Genomic DNA, 18,445 nt, shown 5'->3' with positions numbered 1-18,445 from the left:
CAGCCAGTGATCCTTAGCATTTCTTGACTTGTAGATACATAACTGCAGTCTCAGCCTCTGTCTTTACCTGGCATTCTCCGTGTGTCTCTGTGTCCTCACGTGGCTATCTTCTTCTAGGACACTAGTCATATTGGATTAAAGGCCCAGCCTACTCCAGTTAGACCTCATGTTAACTAACTACATCTGTAATGATCCTTTTTCCAAACAAGGTCACATTTGGAGGTACAGACACTTAAGAAAACAATATTTTTTTTAAGGGGATACAATTCAACCCATAGCAGAGTACATAGTTGAGGGCTGAGGGCTGCTTATCACAGGTCATTTGTGCCACAACGGAAAACCATGGCTTTATTCTGTAGGCAACAGAAAGCCAACTGTTGCTATAAGCTAAGAAGTGACATCATCGGTTGTGTTTGGAAAGTAACTCTGGCAACAGTGTGGATCTATAGGTGTACTTTTACAACAATAACAGTCTTTTGATTATTATAGCGTAAAAGTAAGTCTTGAAATCTTATTCTTTTTAAGAATTATTTTGGCTATTTTAGGTCCTTTGCATTTTCACATAAATTTTAGAGTGCTTTTTAATTTCCATAAAAGATGTTAATGTTTTTGTTAGAATTGAGTTGAATCAGTAAATCAGTTTGGGAAGATTGAAAACATAATATCAAACATTTCTATTTATGAACATCATTTAGCTTTTCATTTATTTAGGTGTTCTATAATTTCTCTATGCAGTGTTATCAGTTTCATTGTACAGGTCTTGCATATATTTTGTTAAATATATTTAATATTTTGATGTTTTTTACAAACAGTATTTTTTCTGTAATTTCAATTTCCAATTATTTATTGCTACTATATAGAAATACAATTGACTTAAACATGTTGACCTCATGTCTTATGACTTCCTAAACTCAATTAGTGCTACCAGCTTTTTTTGTATTTTCTTTAAGATTTTCAATGTAGACAATTGTGGCATTTATAATACAATTTTGTTTCTTCCTTTCTAATCTGTATGAGTTTTATTTCTTTTTCTTGCCTTATCATAGTGGCTAGGACTTTCAGGATAATGCTGAATAGAAGTTATGATATCAGACATCCCTGCCTATTCCCAATCTTTAGGAGAAAGTGTTTAATCTTTCACCACTGAGTATGATAAAAACTGTAGTTTTTCATAAATGCCCTTTTATTAGGGGGAAGAATTTTCCTTCTGTTCCCTGGGATTAAGGATTTTTATCATGAGTGGGTGTTGAATTTTGTCAAAAGATTTTTCTTTTTTAAAAAATTTTATTGATTATGCATATTCATGGGATACAAAGCTGACCTTCACCACCTGTGCCCAGAATGTAAGATTTTTCTGCATTGACTAACATAATCCTGCTTTTTAAAGATGGTTGATATATTAATTAAATGGACTCATTTTCAGATAATACAGTGACCTTACATTCCATGGACAAATGCTACTTCATCATAATATATTACCATTTTTATGTGTTGCTATATTTGATTTGCTAAAGTATTTTTAGGATTTTTGCATCTATCTTCATGAGGGTCTGTATTTTGGGTCTGTATTTTTGGTCTGTAATTTTCTTCTAATGTCTTTTTGGTATTGAGGCAATGTTGGTCTTATAGAGTAAGGAAGTGTTCTTTCATCTATTTTCTGGAGATATTTATATAGAAATGGTGTTATTTCTTTCTGAAATGTTTGGTAAAATTCACTGGTGATACCACCTGGACCTGGAATTTTCTTTGCAGAAATGTCTTTAATACAAATTTAATGTCTTTATGGATGTAGGGTTCTTCAGGTTATCTTTTTCTTCTTGTTTTTGAAGGAGTCTGTCCTTTTATCTAAATTTGTGGATTTATTGTCATAAATTTGTTTATAATATTCTCTCGTATTCTTGTGTCTTTCTGTAGCATATGTTATGATATTACATTGCTCATTCCTGGAATTGGTAATTCACGTCTTCCTTTTTTCCTGTCCATTCTGTCTAGAAATGTATCAATTCTATTGATATTTTTAAAAACCAGCTTTTGATTTTAATGCTATTTTTCTATTGTTTTTATGGTTTATTTTTTATTAATTTCTGCTGTTTTTCCCTCATGCTTACTGTAGGTTTAATTTGTTCTCCTTTTTCTAACTTCTTAAAGTTAATGTGAATGCCCAGTTCATTCATATGTGATTTTTCTTATTTTCATATATGAGTTTAATGCTATAAATTTCCTATAAGAACTGCTTAGCTGCATTCCCCAAATTGTGTTTTCATTTTTAATCATTTCAAAATATTTTCTTATTTCCCTTGTGATTTATTTTATGACCATGAGTTATGTTAAAATGTGTTGTTTAATTACAAAATTCTTGGGAGATTTTCTAGATATCTGCTTGCTATTGGTTTCTAACTTAATTCAGAGAACATATTTTGTATGATTACAAATCTTTTAAATTTATTGGAGATTTTTCTTTTAAGGTCCACAATATGGCATCTTGGCAAATGTTCCATGCATATTTAAAAAAAACTATGTACTCTGCTGTTGTCAGGTGTGGTGTTCTGTAAATTTTATTTTTGTCTCTTTAGTTGATTATTTTGTTCAAGTAGTCTATATTCATACTAATTCCAATTATAATTACGGATTTGTCTATTTTGCCTTTCAGTTCTATCAGTTTTTGCCTTATGTGTCTTAAATTTATGATCGTTATAGCTTCTTAATGAACAGGTTCTTCATCGTTGTGAATTTCCCTCCTTATTCCTGGTAATATTCATTGTTCTCAGGTGTACTTTGTGTGATATTGATATTGTCACTGCATTCTTTCTTGATTTGGGTTTACAAGGTATATCTTTTTTCTACCTTTTACATTTAACCTATTTGTGTCTTTATATTTAAAGTAGGATTTTTATAGGCAGGAAAAAGTAGGTAGGGTATTGCTTTTTTATCCAATCCAATAATCCTGCCTTTTCATTAAAATGTTTATAGCTTTGATATTTAAGGCAATTATTAATATATTTGATTTCAATATGCCATCTTTTTACTTGCTTTATACACGCCCATCTGTCTCTGTTGCACTTTCCCTCTTTTTCTGTCTCTTTTTGGATTAAGTAGGTATTTTCATGATTTGATTTTATCTCCACTATTGACTTCATAGCTGTACCTTTTTATTTCAATATTAGAGTGGTTGTTTGAGGATTTGTAAGATATACTTTGAATTTATCACAGTCTACTTTAAAATATATAATGCTGTTTTACATGTAGTTTACGAACTTTAAAAAGATATAATTCCTCTTTCACCTTTTGTCCTTTGTGTTATTGCTGTCATATATTTTGCTACTATTTTTGTCATACGTATTTTTTTCTATTGTCATATATCTTTCTAATATACATGTTATAAAACTCAATACATTGTTAGTATTTTGGCTTTAAGCAGGTGATTATCTATGGAGGAGATTAAAATCAGGAAAAATTATTTTATATTTACCCACGTACTTACTATTTTAAGTGCTCTTCTTAACTTCATATTGATCCATATTTCCACCTGGTATCATTTCCTTCTGCCCAAAGAACTTCCTTTAAGGTTTCTTATAATGCAGGTCTGCTGGTGACAAATTTTTCTCAGCTTTTTTGGTTTACAAATACCTTTATTTCACTTTAACTTTTGAAAGATATTGTTGTTGGATGTAGAATTCTAGGTTCACAAGGCTATTATTATTATTATTATTATTATTATTTCTTTCAACACTTTATAGCAGATGCTCTTAACCAGGAGTGATTTTGGTTGTCACAAGTAGGAGGAGAGAGTGCTACTGGCATCTAGTGGGTAGAAGCCAGGAATGCTGCTAAATATCCTAAAATGCACAGAGCAGTCCTCGTACAACAAGGAATTCTCTGGTCCACAATGTCAGTGGTGTTAAATTTGAGAAATCCTGTCTAGAAGCTAAGGTTGCAATCTTGATTTTCCTGAAGTCACGTGGCCTAGTTGAGTTCCTGAGGGGAATCATCTGGCGCTTCTCTTTGAGCATCCACGTCTGCAGGTGAGGATTGCATACCCCTAGTATATGTAAGCTGGTGATGCAGAATAACGACCTGTATTTTCACAGCATGTGACATAATGTGAATTGTGTCAAGGTAAAAAAAAACCCTCCCTTTGAGATGCTGTTCTGTCATGTTCTGGCTTGCATAGTTTTTGACATAAGATGTCTTTCTTCCCTCTGTCTGCTTTGAAGATTTTTTTCTTTTTACTTGTTTTCAGGAATTTGATTGAAATATGCCGTGGTGTCATTTTATTTATGTTTCTTATACTTGGGTTGGGATTCATTGAGCTTTTGGGGTTAATAGGTTTATAATTTTCATCAAGTTTAGAAATGTTTCCAGAATCATATTTTCTAGTAGTCCAATTACATGTACTTGTATGTTAGACTACTCAATATTGTCCTACAAGTCACTTATGCTCTGTTCAAACATTTTTAGTCTTTGTGTACTCTGGGCTTATTTTTATATGGCTTCTATTGGTTTATCTTCACTGTCCAAACAAGTTCACTGTTCTTTCCTTCTGAAAAATCTAATCTTATGTTAATCCTAACTAGTATATTTTTTCTTTTCCTATCTTGCATTTTTCATCTCAGGTCTCATTCAGTTGGGTCTTTTATATCTTTATTACATATCTTTTTATTTTATATCTTTATTATCTTTTTATGTCATTATGTTCTTGTTTTCCTCTACCTTTTGGAAATGTGAAGCATATTTATAATAGTTGCTCATCATCCTTGTACTATCATTTCTTTCAGTTCTGGGCTGTCGCTTTGGTGTTGATTGGGTTTTCTCCTGGTTATAGATTTCATTTTTCTACTTATTTGCATGTGTGGTAATTTTTTTATTTAATTCTAGAAAGTGTTGATTGCCAGTTTTTGTTCTATTTCTTTAGTATTGGACTTCGTTCAGTCATGTATTTAACTTATAGATTAGTTTGATCTTTTTGAGACTTGTTTTTAGCTTATTAGGGTGTATCCAGAGCCCCACTAGTAAGACATAATCTTCTGATGCCGTATGTATTACAACATCTCTTCTCTCTGATTGGTGGGGTCATGAACTGCTTCCAGCTGTCTGTAAGCTTTAGAAATTATTTAGCTACCAAAAAGCAGCCTCATGTAATTTTATCTCAAACATGTCAAGAGTAGAGGGAACCTCACTGCTGATATCCGGAGTCTTCTTTCAGTGTAGCTCCCTCCCATCTGGTACCTGCCCCACAAATTCTTGCTGACTCAGCATGCCCACTCCAATCTCTGTCTCTCAACTCTGCAAGACCACTAGTCTCTGTTTTGTTTTGTTCTGCCTGAACTGTAGCCTGGAGACTGCCTCCAGGCAATGAGCTGGTACAGTCCTATGGCTTACCTCATTTATTTCTCTCTCTTAAGGACCACAGTCCTGCACTGTCTCTTGTCCAGTGCTGATAATGGTTGATTTATGTGTAGCAGTTAAACCCTTGTGGATGGAAGTGAAAGTCCTCAGGCTGCTACAGTTTGATTGTGTTTTGTAGAAGGGAAGCTTACTCTCAAACAGGGCCTCAGAGCATTGTGGATCCTTGAGAAAACTGTAGTCTAGGGTGCAAGTCAGAGCAGGAAGAGTTGGGCACAAGCAGAGCTTCAGACTCCATTTAGGTTCCACCAGTTGTCCCAGTAACATCCTTCACAACAAAAAGATCCAGTTCACACTTGCACATTTCATGTAGTTGCCATGTCTCTTTAGAATTCTTCAATCTGGAATAGTTCCTAAGTCTCTCCTTGACTTCCAGGATCTTGACACTTGCGAAGAGTCTGCCTGCTTCTTGTCACTCTCCAGTTCCTTAAGGTAGTATATGATGGAGGTGAGGATAGAAAAGGGGGAGGAAAAGGCATGCAAAACTCTGTCTTATAAGTAAAACTAAGGTTTCATATGTCATAGCTTGAGATTGCTCTAAGATCTGTAAGGAAAGTGACACGCAGGTTACTTCATCTTCATGTCTTCAGTGCAATGTCTCAATGACTAGGTGACTTCTCTTTTCTTTACGGTAAAGTGTCTGTATTAGTTAAGATAAGGTTCGGTCACTGTAACACAAAGACCTAACATCATCAGTGGCTTAAACAACACAGAAGTTAATTTCTCTCTTGTGTGAAAGTGTGAGGCGAGCATTCCAGGCTGGCAGATGGCCTTGCTTCACATGGCCATTCAGGGACTCGTGTTCCTACAAAATAGTTGTTTGCCTATCCCCAGACCTTGTCATTATGTGCATAGTCTCATAGGGTCTCCTGGGTTTTGCCCATCCAGGAGGGGAAAGAGAATATGAAAAAGCACCCCCTCCCCTGGTGTTTTAAGCAGTCAATAGCCAAGGAGTACACATCACGTCACTTCTGCTCACATTCCACTGGTGAGAACTGTTCTTTGGCCACCCGTAACTGCGAGGGTGTCTGAGAAATACTGTATAGGTGGGCAGTCATGTTCCCAGCAACAATCCTTTTACTGTGGAGGAAGGCAAGAATGGATTTGAGGGAACAGTTGGTAGTCTCTGCCACAGGGCCAACCAAATAATGGGAGTTGTGTTAGGAACATAATCATACTATTATTGCAAGACAAAAGAGAAAAATAGTAAGTTTTAAACTTTGATATTATTGAATTGTTATTTATTTAAGTGGTGCATTCATCATTCAGAAGATGCTTTATGCATCAGCGCATGTTATTCTAACTTACATCTTAAATTCTTACAAGGGTATAAAAAGATTTAGAAAATTGATAAAAGAGTAATTTGCCACATTTGCTTTATTCTCAGGACAGCATTTAATTTGTACATTTACTGAGCCTCTGTGGAAGCCAGTCTCTGTGCTAGACTATGGGGGTATAAAGACAGCTAAGAAATAGCCTTTATTCCCAAGGAACCCACAGGCTAGTGGTAGAGATGATGAAGGTTTTGTTTTTTCTTTCTTTCTTTTCTTTTTTTTAGAGCACTGAATGGTGTGATCAGAGCTGGTCTAGATTTCCAGCTTTGTTGTACACACAACTCAACATGGGTTCAGAGAGAGAGAGAGAGTTCAAAGGAAGTATTACAGAATAAGTAGGGCTAGACCTGGAAGCAAGAGCAGGAGTTGACCACGTGGACCCAAATAGAGGAAAACATCACGGGTGAAAGAAACAGAGTGGGCAAAACTGAGAAACTATGAAACAGCTCAGGTATAGGAACTGCTAATGATCTAGCCTGGAGTCTAGAGTGCTAGTCAGGGCAGGGAGAGTTGGGCACAAGCAGAATCACTAGCAGTCTTGGATCCTGAGCTGGAAACAGGGGTTTTATTTTATAGATGATGTGGTTTCACTGACCTCCAGGACACCTGGTTTATTTGGATTTAGAAAAATAGTTAGCAAGATGCAAACATAGATTGGAATCTATGGAGTTCAAAGTGCTAGCAGTAAGGTCAAGGCTTCTGATGCCTCAGCTGAGGAAAGGAAGGTATTTTGGGTCAAATTCGTTTGGAAAGAATTCCATATCCCGGAAAAACCTGACAAAACTCTTAGGAATATCATCTTTTGAGAATCAATCCAAAGAAGAAATATGCTTTTTGATCAAACTTTGGTATAAGAGATGGATATTATAACGTGAAGATATATATATGTAACAAAAGATATATATAGCATATGCCAGCTTTGAAGGAGACAAAGAGGAAAGTGAACTCCTAAGGTAACAAAGCAGATAACTAGGCACACTCTGCTATGGATCTCATGTTTCCCCCAAAAGTTCATATATTGGAAACTTGATCCCCATTGTAACAGTGTTAAGAAAGTGGGAAATCTGATTATGGTATGTGAAACATAGGGCCTTTGAGAGGTGATTGAATCATGAGGACTGTGCCCTAATGAATGGATTAATCCATTCATGGAGTAATGCATTGATGGTTTAATGTCTTGTCATGGGTGCAGTTCTAATGGCTTTATAAAGAGAACAAATGAGGTTGGCTCTCCTGCTCATTCCATTTTCACCATGTGATACCCTGCATTGCCACGGGACTCAGTAGAGTTCCCACCCAGAAGAAGGCCCTCACCAGATGCACCCCCTGGGCTTTGGACTTCCCAACCTCCAAAACTGTAAGAAATAAATTTCATTTCTTTATATAGTACCCAGTTTCAGGCATTCTGTTATAAGCAACAGAAACAGACTAATACACATTGAAAGTGCAGTGGGCTTCCAGGGCTGTGAGTATTTAGAGGAGGGACTTTAAATTATGGAATAATGAGGGTATAGAATCGGAGCTTTACCTTGAAAAGAGGAGACTTATATTAGTTTTATTACGTCATAGTTTCATGGGTAGTTAGAAGCAGATTCTCTTTCTCAAATGAATGGGCATTTTCACACAAAAACACAAGAGAATGGCAATTACACAAGCAACTCATTTCTTCTCATCCTTCCAAGTTCTAGAATGGAAGAGAGGAGAGAATTATTAGCCAAAGAAGGGAGTGCTATGCTCTGAATATTTGTGTCCCCCCCCAAATTCACATGTTGAGGCTCTACCCACCCCCAAGGTGATGATATTAGAAAGTGGGGCCTTTGGGAGGTGATTAGGTCATGAAGACAGAACCATTAGGATTGGGATCAGTGCCCTTATAAACAAACCCCAGCGAGCAAGCTAGCCCTTTCTGCCATGTAAGAAAACAGTTAGAAGGCACCACCTGTAAACCAGAAAGTGAGGCTCCACCAGTCATGAAATCTGCTGATGCCTCGCTCTTAGACTTCCCAGCCTCTGCAACCATGAGAAATAAATTTCTATTGTTTATAAGCCACCCAGTTTACAGTATTTTGCTATAGCAGCCTGAATGGGCTAAGACAGGGAGTTTCTCTCTCCTCCAGGCAAAATGCAGCACATACCGAAGAGGAAAAAGGTTACGGAATAATTCTGGCAGCCACTGACTCATCTTAGAAGTCAGTTCCTTCAAACAAGAACCACAGATGGGTTTGTAGGGCTTAATGGGAGCAGCAACTGCCAGTAAGACAGAATTGTTGTATATCTTGTGGCCTTAGGCTGTCCCAAAATGGTCCCCCATCAAATCTGTCTGTGCCCACCGAATACCATCTTGACTGACATTAAGAATTAGCCACATCTTCAGGGACTGGGCTGCTTTGTCTCTTCAAGGCCAGGGAACCTCTAGAGACCAAAGAAAGTGGCATTTGCTTGAGGGGCCAGAGAACCTAATAAAGGAATTGTCCCTGGGGCCCTGTGCAAAGAAAAGACAGTTTGGTGAGGTAGAGGGCAAGTATGCAGAAAAGCAGGCCTGCTTTAGAAAGGCCGACTTCAAGGTTGGTTTCAGTAGAGCTTGCACCATCCTAACTGCGAGGAGTAACTCACTGTCCATAAACTTAAGGCACACACAGTATGATTTATGCTTTCCTTCTGGGACTCTGGAATTTTTAGACGTGTGAGGCAGAGGGCACCTATGTGATCAGCCCCCAGTAAAAACCCTGGACTTTGAATTTCTAGTGAACTTCTCAGACAGTATTTCCCATGTCTAACTAACACATGTCTAACTCATTGTGGAGGGATTAAGTACATCCTTTGTGACTTCCCTGGGAGAGGACTCTTGGAAGCGTGTGCTGGTCTCCTCTAGGCTTTTCCCCATGCACTTTTTCCCTTCGCTGATTTTGCTTTATAGCCTTTCACTGTAATAAATCATAACCATTGTACAACTATATTCTGAATCCTGTGAATCTTCCTAGTGAATTATCAAACCTGGGAACAGCTCTGGGGACCCCTGACAGCAAGACTCACAGGAAGGACATCAGTGGGAAATGGCTACTCAGACTTGGCATTTTGTTTTTAACCTTCAATACGTATATTTATTTTAAATTTCCATCTTTCAGAATTAAACACTTGATTAGGTGCGTCTTTCCTAACAACTATAACCACTCAAAATTTTTCATATTTTAGAAAGGTACTACGGTACATATACCATGTATTATGTAATACCCCAGGAGGTCTGGAGAAGGACCCCATACTCAAATACATTAATGCGACTGCTTTCAGCACATAAATATTCTCTCTAAGAGAGATGAATAGAGACCATAAATAACCTCATGTCAGTCCAGGTCAGAGCTTGCCACCAGATGAGTTCGTGCCAAATTTAGGAGGAAGAAAACTTAGAATTAAAAATTCTGAAAGAGCACTAATTTTCTAATTCTCTAAATTCTCTAAAAGAGCACTTTGAATTTTGGCATTGCAGATAAGGGATTATGGACCTGTATTGTCATACTTTTGTTCATCAGGAGATTTAGGTTTAGATTTAATTAGTTAAATTAAGTTGATTGATTTGCCAGCAGTAGCCCAGCTTATGAATGAGCTGGATTTCAAGTATAGGAATGTCTAGGCCACACACCACAGAACTCTGCCACCCTCTACTGTCTTTCTAGTTACTTATTTTAGAAATATGTCTTCTATGTCTGAATACCACTAATGAGGAGGTAGTGTGAGAACAAGGGGGAATAGAAATGAAGAAAGCAATTATCTTTGGAATAGGCATCTGGATATTTACCTTTCCCCATGAAACTGATTTCAAATTATGACATATTTTTGCCTTCTGTAAGGCTAACTACACAGCAAGGCCCAGTAGAGATAGATCCACTCATTCTCTTTCCTAGGGTGTCTTAGTTGTGGTCATCCTCAGAGTAAGTGTGTGTGTGTTTATGTGTGTATGTGTTCATCCCTTTATAAGGGTTATGCCTTCCAAGGCAGCAGGAGTATATCTTATTTCTTTTATTTATCTTTTTCATTGCATAATGCTCAATCATTCATTTGAGTAGATTTTTTTGATGGAATTGAGTAGAAATCTGCTTTGGCTGAATGAGGATAAGCCGTGATTTCTCTAGGTGGAGAGGCCAGCTACCTCATGCTTATTGGAGAAAGTCCTTAATAGACTTAAACATTTTTGTCTTCACTGTGGCAACAAAGAGAAGTAGCAAGACTCCTTCATCCAATAAAATAGCTTCCTTCAATAAAATAGTAAAATATATTTTACATAGACATTTGCTGTGAGAAAACTTTGAGGGATGAGAAATTACTGCCAATCAAATACATGTGAACTTCTAAGTTTCGCTTTTGCTTTTCTGCCTTACATGTCCCTGACTTTTAAAAATAAATACTGTATCACTTAGAAAGATGTTGGTAACCCAGTTTTCTGTATTCTTACATCCCAGGAGTTTTGTCATTCGAACAAGTTGGTTCTACCTCAACTTGCAAACCAGTTTAATTCGATTCTAAATGAAATCTTTAATTTTTCATTATGTTTGACACAAATTTAATAATTCTCAAGAAATGGTCCTTGTTACAAGAAGTTTAGCTAGGAATTCTGATATTTAAGGATGCTTACACAAACAACTGTCATTCTTTGCAATGGCTTCATTATTCAGTGACAGTTAGTGGCATTGTTTTACTTTTATTTGAAAATGTCTTTGTCTTTCTCTGCTTGTTCCAGCGACAGTTTTCCTGGAGTTTTGGAAAAGACGGCGAGCGGTAATTGCTTATGACTGGGATTTGATTGACTGGGAAGAAGAGGAGGTTTGTATCATTTACCTCAGAATTTAAAAAAAAACACCGAGAAATACACAATCCCCCTTGCGTCATCACTCTGCTCTGTGAGAGAAGTCAGGCTTACTTATAAAGCTTTTTCAATAGCTGTCTTTGCAGGAAATTTCAAGCAGTATAAAAAGAGACTGGCAGAATTAAAAAAAAAAAAAAAAGACAATATTTTGATTCCTTAGTGGAATAAAATTCCGTGACTAAATGAAGCATTTCACTCATAGAGCATTTCACTGCATTGTAAATGTAGCATTTCACTTGTAGAACTGGTAAAATTCTTTTTTTTTTTTTTTTTTTAGTTTTCTTGAATATCATCCGTTTTCTTCAGCAGACAGAGGGTATTCCTTTTGCAGTTCTAGGCACAAGGAAACAAACCTCCCAAGAGAACTCCACTGAGGAAATGTTTCTGTGAACACCCCAGTACGTCAAGGGGTAAATTCTGAGTGGCAGCTACCCCTTGAGCAGCCTCCCTGGTACATGTGGTTAACTGTAAAGCTGCTTCTAGACAAAATTGACAAGAAGGGGCAAATTCAGTTCCTCAAACTTCCCTCACTCAGCTCACTTCCCAGCCCCATCTCTCTCTCTACCCTCTTCCAGGCCAGTACACAGTGCTCTTTCCTGATATCTGTCTGGTTTTGATACGCTCTTCTTGTGCCATTCCTGTCAGAAGTCTCGAAAACCCATACTGGGCCTGGTCACCACATTCCCCCATCGGACCCTGCTTTCCCTTGGCGGTTGGCCCAGGCCCCGACTCCTCTTCCCTTCGTCTGGTTCACTGTCTGTCCCCTCCCCTGAGTTCCATTTCCTCAGCAAATCAGATAATCATTTTAAATGTGATAATGAATATTAATGGATGTTTTCCTTCCTGGAGACACTTTTTTTATATATATTACAAAGAATCTTCTAGAAATAGACTTGGTGGGAGAGATAATTTTGAAAGGTATTTTGGTTTGTTTCCTTCAAATCGCGCCTCATGAACGGCTACCTTTTCTCCTTTTTCCCATGAACACAAATGGATAGTTTTTTTGCTCTGTTTTGGTTTTTTGTTGTTTTGTTTTATTGAGAGCATGATGTTTTGATATATGATACTGGGATTTTCAACAATTCTTATTTTTCTGATAAGGACTTCTTTGGAGCATTTATAAACATTCTCCTGAAAATGGTTTTCTGGGTTTGGAGAAGCTGCTTAGGCAGACTGTGGAGCCTGCTGGTGGCAGCCAGTCTGCATTCAGATCTTCCTCTTGGGCAATGTCATTCTGCTGTTTCTGGTCACACGTGTTCATGGGAACAGTTCCCAGTGGGATGGAAAATGTTCTTTTCTGGGAATCTAAGTCACCACTAAGAAACAGTGTCACCTTGGGAAAACTACTTCACTGTTGGAATTTTTTTCATCCCTAAAGAAAAGAGGAGTGACTAAAATTTCCCCATTCAGCTGTAACGTGTGGTAGTGTCTAGTTAACTTTGAACAAACCAGTCTAAAAGCCTCTGTTGGCAATTGTGGTGGGCCCATCATGTGGGTACCCTTGGTGTAAATATATCCCTTGTACGTTTGGAGACTTCTGTCTTCCTGGCCCCTGTTAAAAAGCTTGGGGTGTTGAACTACTCTTTCACTCAGCACACTTTCTTCATGCTGGAGTCTATGTCCGTAGCCATGTGCGGTTCCAGTTCTTAGCTTGGGATTCATTGAGGTAATGCCTTACTTCTAGCCCATGGCTCTCAGCTCACTGTGCACAAAAGCCCAGACTCACTGCATGCCTTCTTCAGGGGTAACCTAGTATGTTAGTTTGCTAGGGCTGCCATAACGATGTACCACAGACTGAAGAGCTCAATTAAACCATAGTAATGTATGTGCTCATAGTTCTAGGGGCTAGAAGTCCAAGATAAACGTGTCAGCAGAACTGGTTTCTTCTGAGGACCACGAGGGAAGGATCTATTAAAGGCCTCTCTCCTTGGCTTGAAGATGGCCATCTTCTCCCTGTATCTTGACATCATCTTCCTTCTCTGTGTGTTTGTGTCCAAATATCTTCTTCTTATAGACAGCAGTCATATTGGATTAGGGCCCACCCCAATGGCCTCGTTTCTGTAAAGAACCAGTCTCCAAATACAGTTGCGACTTGAGGTACTGGGGGTCAGAACTTCAACATATGAATTTGGGAGTGGGGGGGTGGACACAATTCAGCCCACAACACCCAGGAACACAGGCCTGGCTTCATGAGTGGCCTCGGTTCTTGGATGACTAGCTCAAGCGCTCTTGATGACACTTACAGCCTGATACATTGAAAGTTTCCTGAAGAAGCAGAAGATTCTAGGTCTGTTTTGTTTATCTCCTCAAATGTAACTGCAGAGCCTGTTTATAACTGCATCTCCTGCTGATCTTACCCGTGCCCTGCCACTGAGTGAAGTCCAGCTCATTAGGCTCCTCCTGCAGCAGGAGCCAGGCTGAGCTGACATGGGGCTGCCCTTCATGCTACACAGGCAGGCTGCTGTCAAACCCTGCTCATTCTCCATAACCTCTCTTCTGTCTGCTTTCTTTGCTTTCTGTCAGCACTTCTGCCTGGATTAACTCAATCTCCATTTCAACAGAGTTTCTGCTCTTTTTCCATCCTCTTCCAAGACACTCAAATAGAACATATACTTAATTAACCGGAATGACTTCAACTACCCTCTTGCTGATTACCTTTTCCTAATCCCATAATTGCTTTTTAGTCAGGAGCTTTTCACGTTCAGATGGGACTCAGCTAAATGAAATGAAATCTCAGCTTGATTTAGAATTGGAGGAGCCTTGAATTTAGCTGGATTTGAAAGGTGTTTACCTTGTTTTTAATAGCAATTAATATATTTGAAATCTATTGGTTAAAGATGAATGACTCCTATAGGAGCTTATTAAAAAGTAGATCCACCATGTTTCTAGTTGCCTAAATCCCCCCCCCCAAAAAAATTGCAGGAAAAAACTAAGAATTATATCATCATTACAACTTACAAAATGGATTTTGAATATTTTTCTGTTCAGAAGCCTTTTTTGTCCTCTTGTCCATATCACTCCCTCGTAATAAAAAGAAAAGCTGATTAGTTTTTTCAAACCACTAAGGACAAGACAGGTGGTCCCTTTTAAAACATTACTCTTAGTTTCTTTCCTCAAGCATAGCTTAATAAGATAACAGAGAAAGGTAACTGTTAGTCTGAATTGCATTGCTTTTAATAGTAAATCTTGATCTTTATCCTTTAGATTATCTTCAAGTGGCCAAGTTCAAACATTTAAGCCTGGGTCTCCAAACCCACTTCATGGGTTGACTGATCAGTGTGGCAGATGTTGACTCAGTTTTATTGGGGGGTGTAAAATGATATTTTTTTTTCTTATTGTGTAAGCACCTCTTCAGTGCCTCAAAATGCATTTGCTTGTTCTTTAGGAAGAAATACGACCCCAGTTTGAAGCCAAGTATTCCAAGAAAGAGCGGATGAATCCCATTTCGGGAAAGCCAGAACCTTATCAAGCATTTGCAGATAAATGCAGCAGACTTATCGTTTCTGCATCTGGAATATTTTTTATGGTTTGAAACTTTTTTTTTTTTTTTGAACTGTTTGTTTCATAAAGTACAAACCTGTAGCATGGTAACCACAGTAATTATATCAGGCATTTGCATAAGTTCTACAGTACATTTTTGCTCATTGTGTTGCTTAATCCTCATAACTCCATTTGGTGGTCAGGGATGGTAACTGCTATCCTTATATTGCAGATGGAGCAACTGAGACTCCAGAAGGTTAAGGGGCTTGCCCAGGGTCAGCCAGTAGGTACCTAAGAGCTTGGACCCTCTTCTCTAGTTGCTGTTCTTTCTATTTGCCCTGTTTCACTATGCCATGCTGAAAGGAACTAAAAATATGAGATGATATCTACAGCAGTACTTTGCAAACTTTTTACCATGCCCATACAGTAAGAAATACGTTCTCTGTCCTCACCCAGAATATGCCATGCAAATAGATATGTAAAACTGCTAGAATCAATAAAGCGATGCTCACCTTTAAAATATGCAATAATTTCTGATGTTTTTTCTGTTTCATTAGTCTGTTTTTTTAATGACAGATTTAACCTCCTAAATTGAATTCCTGACTCAACAATGGTCATATCGGTTTGAAAAATACAAATGTAGAGATGAGTTGTTAGCTTTTCCTAAAACGAAGTCATTTTGTGATCAACTTTGACACTATTAATTACTGAAGAAAATGTATACAGATTTGCCAAAAATGTCAGTTTAGAACAATAAGGGATGTTAGGATCCTTCTTTCCTCTTTTCAAATGACGAATATGTAAATATACATGCTAGACCATTCAGGTAGGAAGGACAAGACATCTGCAGATCCAGACAGTCCACCCCCTTGGCCAGTGAAGAAACTAGGGAAATGAAAGGCTAGGCAGCTTGCCCAAGAGTCCCTCGGCTCAGATCAGGATTCAAATCCATGCCCTCCTACAGATACTGCTTTGTAAGCAATCGTGTCCTGCTTTGCCTTCTATGCACACATTCATATTTATTGTCTTGTTTGTCACAGGAGACCCATAGACATAGATTAAGCTTCCCCTGTTCTATCAATGGGGAACCCAGAACACAGGAGTCTGAAGCCACAGAGAGGTCAAGCTTGCCTGAGGTCACACAGCTAGGGAAGAGCAGAGCCAAGGCTCTGGTCTGTCCTCTGACTTGAGCCCAGTGAGCTATTTATCCCACCATATTGCCCCGTTTGTCTGAATTTCAACATAGATTCCACCTGTCTCCCCATCAACAGCCCCAGGATTAAGATATGGGCAGGTTTTTGTTTGTTTTATTATTATTATGTTATTATTATTATTATTTATTTCGGCCAGTTGCAGCTAAGGCTCATACTGAAGCTTTTATAGCATATCACCCTTACAAGTAAGCAGAAAATAAAGTTTGTGCAAAACAGAGGAATAGTTCTGTGAAGAAAAGAATCTCTGAGTGGGCTAATATGTCTTAGAGAAGACGTGTTAGGTAAGTCACCTAATCAAAGTCACAAAACTTTTTGGAGTCTCAGATTCCCATTATTTCATAGAGATAGAAGATATGCCATATTGTTCTCAAATGCCATGAAATCTTCAGAGAAAGATGCTTCAGTGTGTGTGAATATCTGATTAATAAGATATTATGTACCTATCACATAGTTGGCTCATTCAACAACGAATAACTGAGCACCTGCTATGCACCTGTAATTATGCTGGGGTGCCTTAGAAACCGTGGGGAGCCTAGATACCATCCCTGACTTCGTGGAGCTTATATTCTAGTGAGGGAGATTGACAATACTCAAACAGACAAATTGTTAGAAATTATAAGTAGTATCCTGAAAGAAGATATATCTACATGATGTAGGCACCATAACAACAACAACAAAAATTATCTGGAGGCCATGAAAAGATTTAATTATGAAGTGGTACTTAAGGTGAGAAGTGAAGACGGATAAGTAGATGCTAACTGGACTCGGGGTGTGTGTGTGTGTGTGTGTGTGTGTGTGTGTGTGTGTCAGGAGGTGGGCATCGTAGGCAAAGGAAGTGTTTTTGAATATTAAGGGTGCTTCAACCGTTTGCAGACGTAGGAGGAGGTGTGGGGTCCCCAGAGGGAAGGGAGGCTGGTCCCAGATGGGGCTGGAGAGTCTTGTGAGCCACAATAAGGACTCTGCTTTTCCTAGACTAATGGGAAACCAAAAAACAATTTTAAACAGAAGGATGACATAATTGATTTCCATAAAAAATACTTGTTCATCGGCTCAATCTAATATTCTGCTTTAAAAAGCGTTACTCCGTAGCTTACACAGATTCTCAACTTTTAGGCAGTGCAGTTTACAGTCGACAAGATAAGCATTAACCGCAATGAAAAGTGTGCGTTTCGTGTGGTTTCTTGAGTCAGCACGATTTCTTTATTTCCTTTTCTCATGAATCCTCTCCCTGAAACATTCCCCCAAGGGCCTCATTGGTCACCTCTGTCTTCCTGCCAGATCTGTGTGGTGATCGCTGCCGTGTTCGGGATCGTCATCTACCGGGTGGTGACTGTCAGCACTTTTGCTGCCTTTAAGTGGGCGTTAATCAGGAATAACTCTCAGGTTGCAACCACAGGGACTGCCGTGTGCATCAACTTTTGTATCATTATGTTGCTGAACGTGGTAAGTCAGCTGGATCGATTTATGTGTGGGCTTCAGGTGATAGTTTTCCTCTGTTGCTAAAGGGACCTGGACTCAGAGAGGGAGGCTAGTCACAAGGCCCTGATGTCTTGGCAGCAGAGTGCCTGGCATGAAGATGCACTGAGGTCTGGGAGTTTAAAAGGCTTGATTGGAATCTAAGCTCTAGGGTTTTCTGCCGTGTGAGAGTGGGCAAGGCACTTAACTTCTCTGAACTTTAGCTCCCTTATTTACCTAATAAGATAATACTGTGTAGCCTTTGGAGAAATTTAGAGAAAGAATGTATTTAGAAATCCCAGCCCAGAACCCATGACATAGCTCAGCAATGTTGGTTCCCATTTTGTTTTGATTCTGGATGATGGGAAGGTAGTCAGCAATCAAAACATTTCTTGAGGTAACCCTGCAAGGAAACTATCAAGTGGCTCATGTTGCTTTTGTTGATCTCAGGCTTTTTTCAACTGCATATTTCATTCTAGATCTCTCCCCCAAACCCCAAACTCACATGTCAGACTGCCAGCTTGGCCCTCTGCACCTAACACTTCCAAACTCAACTCCCCATCTTCCCTCCAGAATCACCTCCTCCACAGCCTCCTGCATTGTAGTTGCTCAGGCTAAAAACCTCGGCATTCTCCTTGACTCCTCTATTCTCTTACTGTCAAAATATATCCAGCATTCAGTCACTGTCCACACATCCCCAA

General features: G+C 38.5%; 1 protein-coding gene across 1 annotated transcript in view; it reads left to right on the top strand.

Annotated features, from left to right (window-relative positions):
• Positions 1–18,445, top strand: part of ANO4 (anoctamin 4) — a 196,115-nt gene that overhangs the window by 135,714 nt on the left and 41,956 nt on the right. The window contains exons 14-16 of the mRNA XM_063115638.1: positions 11,470–11,552; positions 14,981–15,121; positions 17,568–17,732. Of these exons, the coding sequence (XP_062971708.1) occupies positions 11,470–11,552; positions 14,981–15,121; positions 17,568–17,732 (389 nt within the window). The remainder of the gene's footprint in view (positions 1–11,469; positions 11,553–14,980; positions 15,122–17,567; positions 17,733–18,445) is intronic.

This window comes from Cynocephalus volans, chromosome 12, assembly GCF_027409185.1.
Source record: "Cynocephalus volans isolate mCynVol1 chromosome 12, mCynVol1.pri, whole genome shotgun sequence".
NCBI lineage: Eukaryota > Metazoa > Chordata > Mammalia > Dermoptera > Cynocephalidae > Cynocephalus > Cynocephalus volans.
This window is presented reverse-complemented; position numbering and strand designations above follow the sequence as displayed.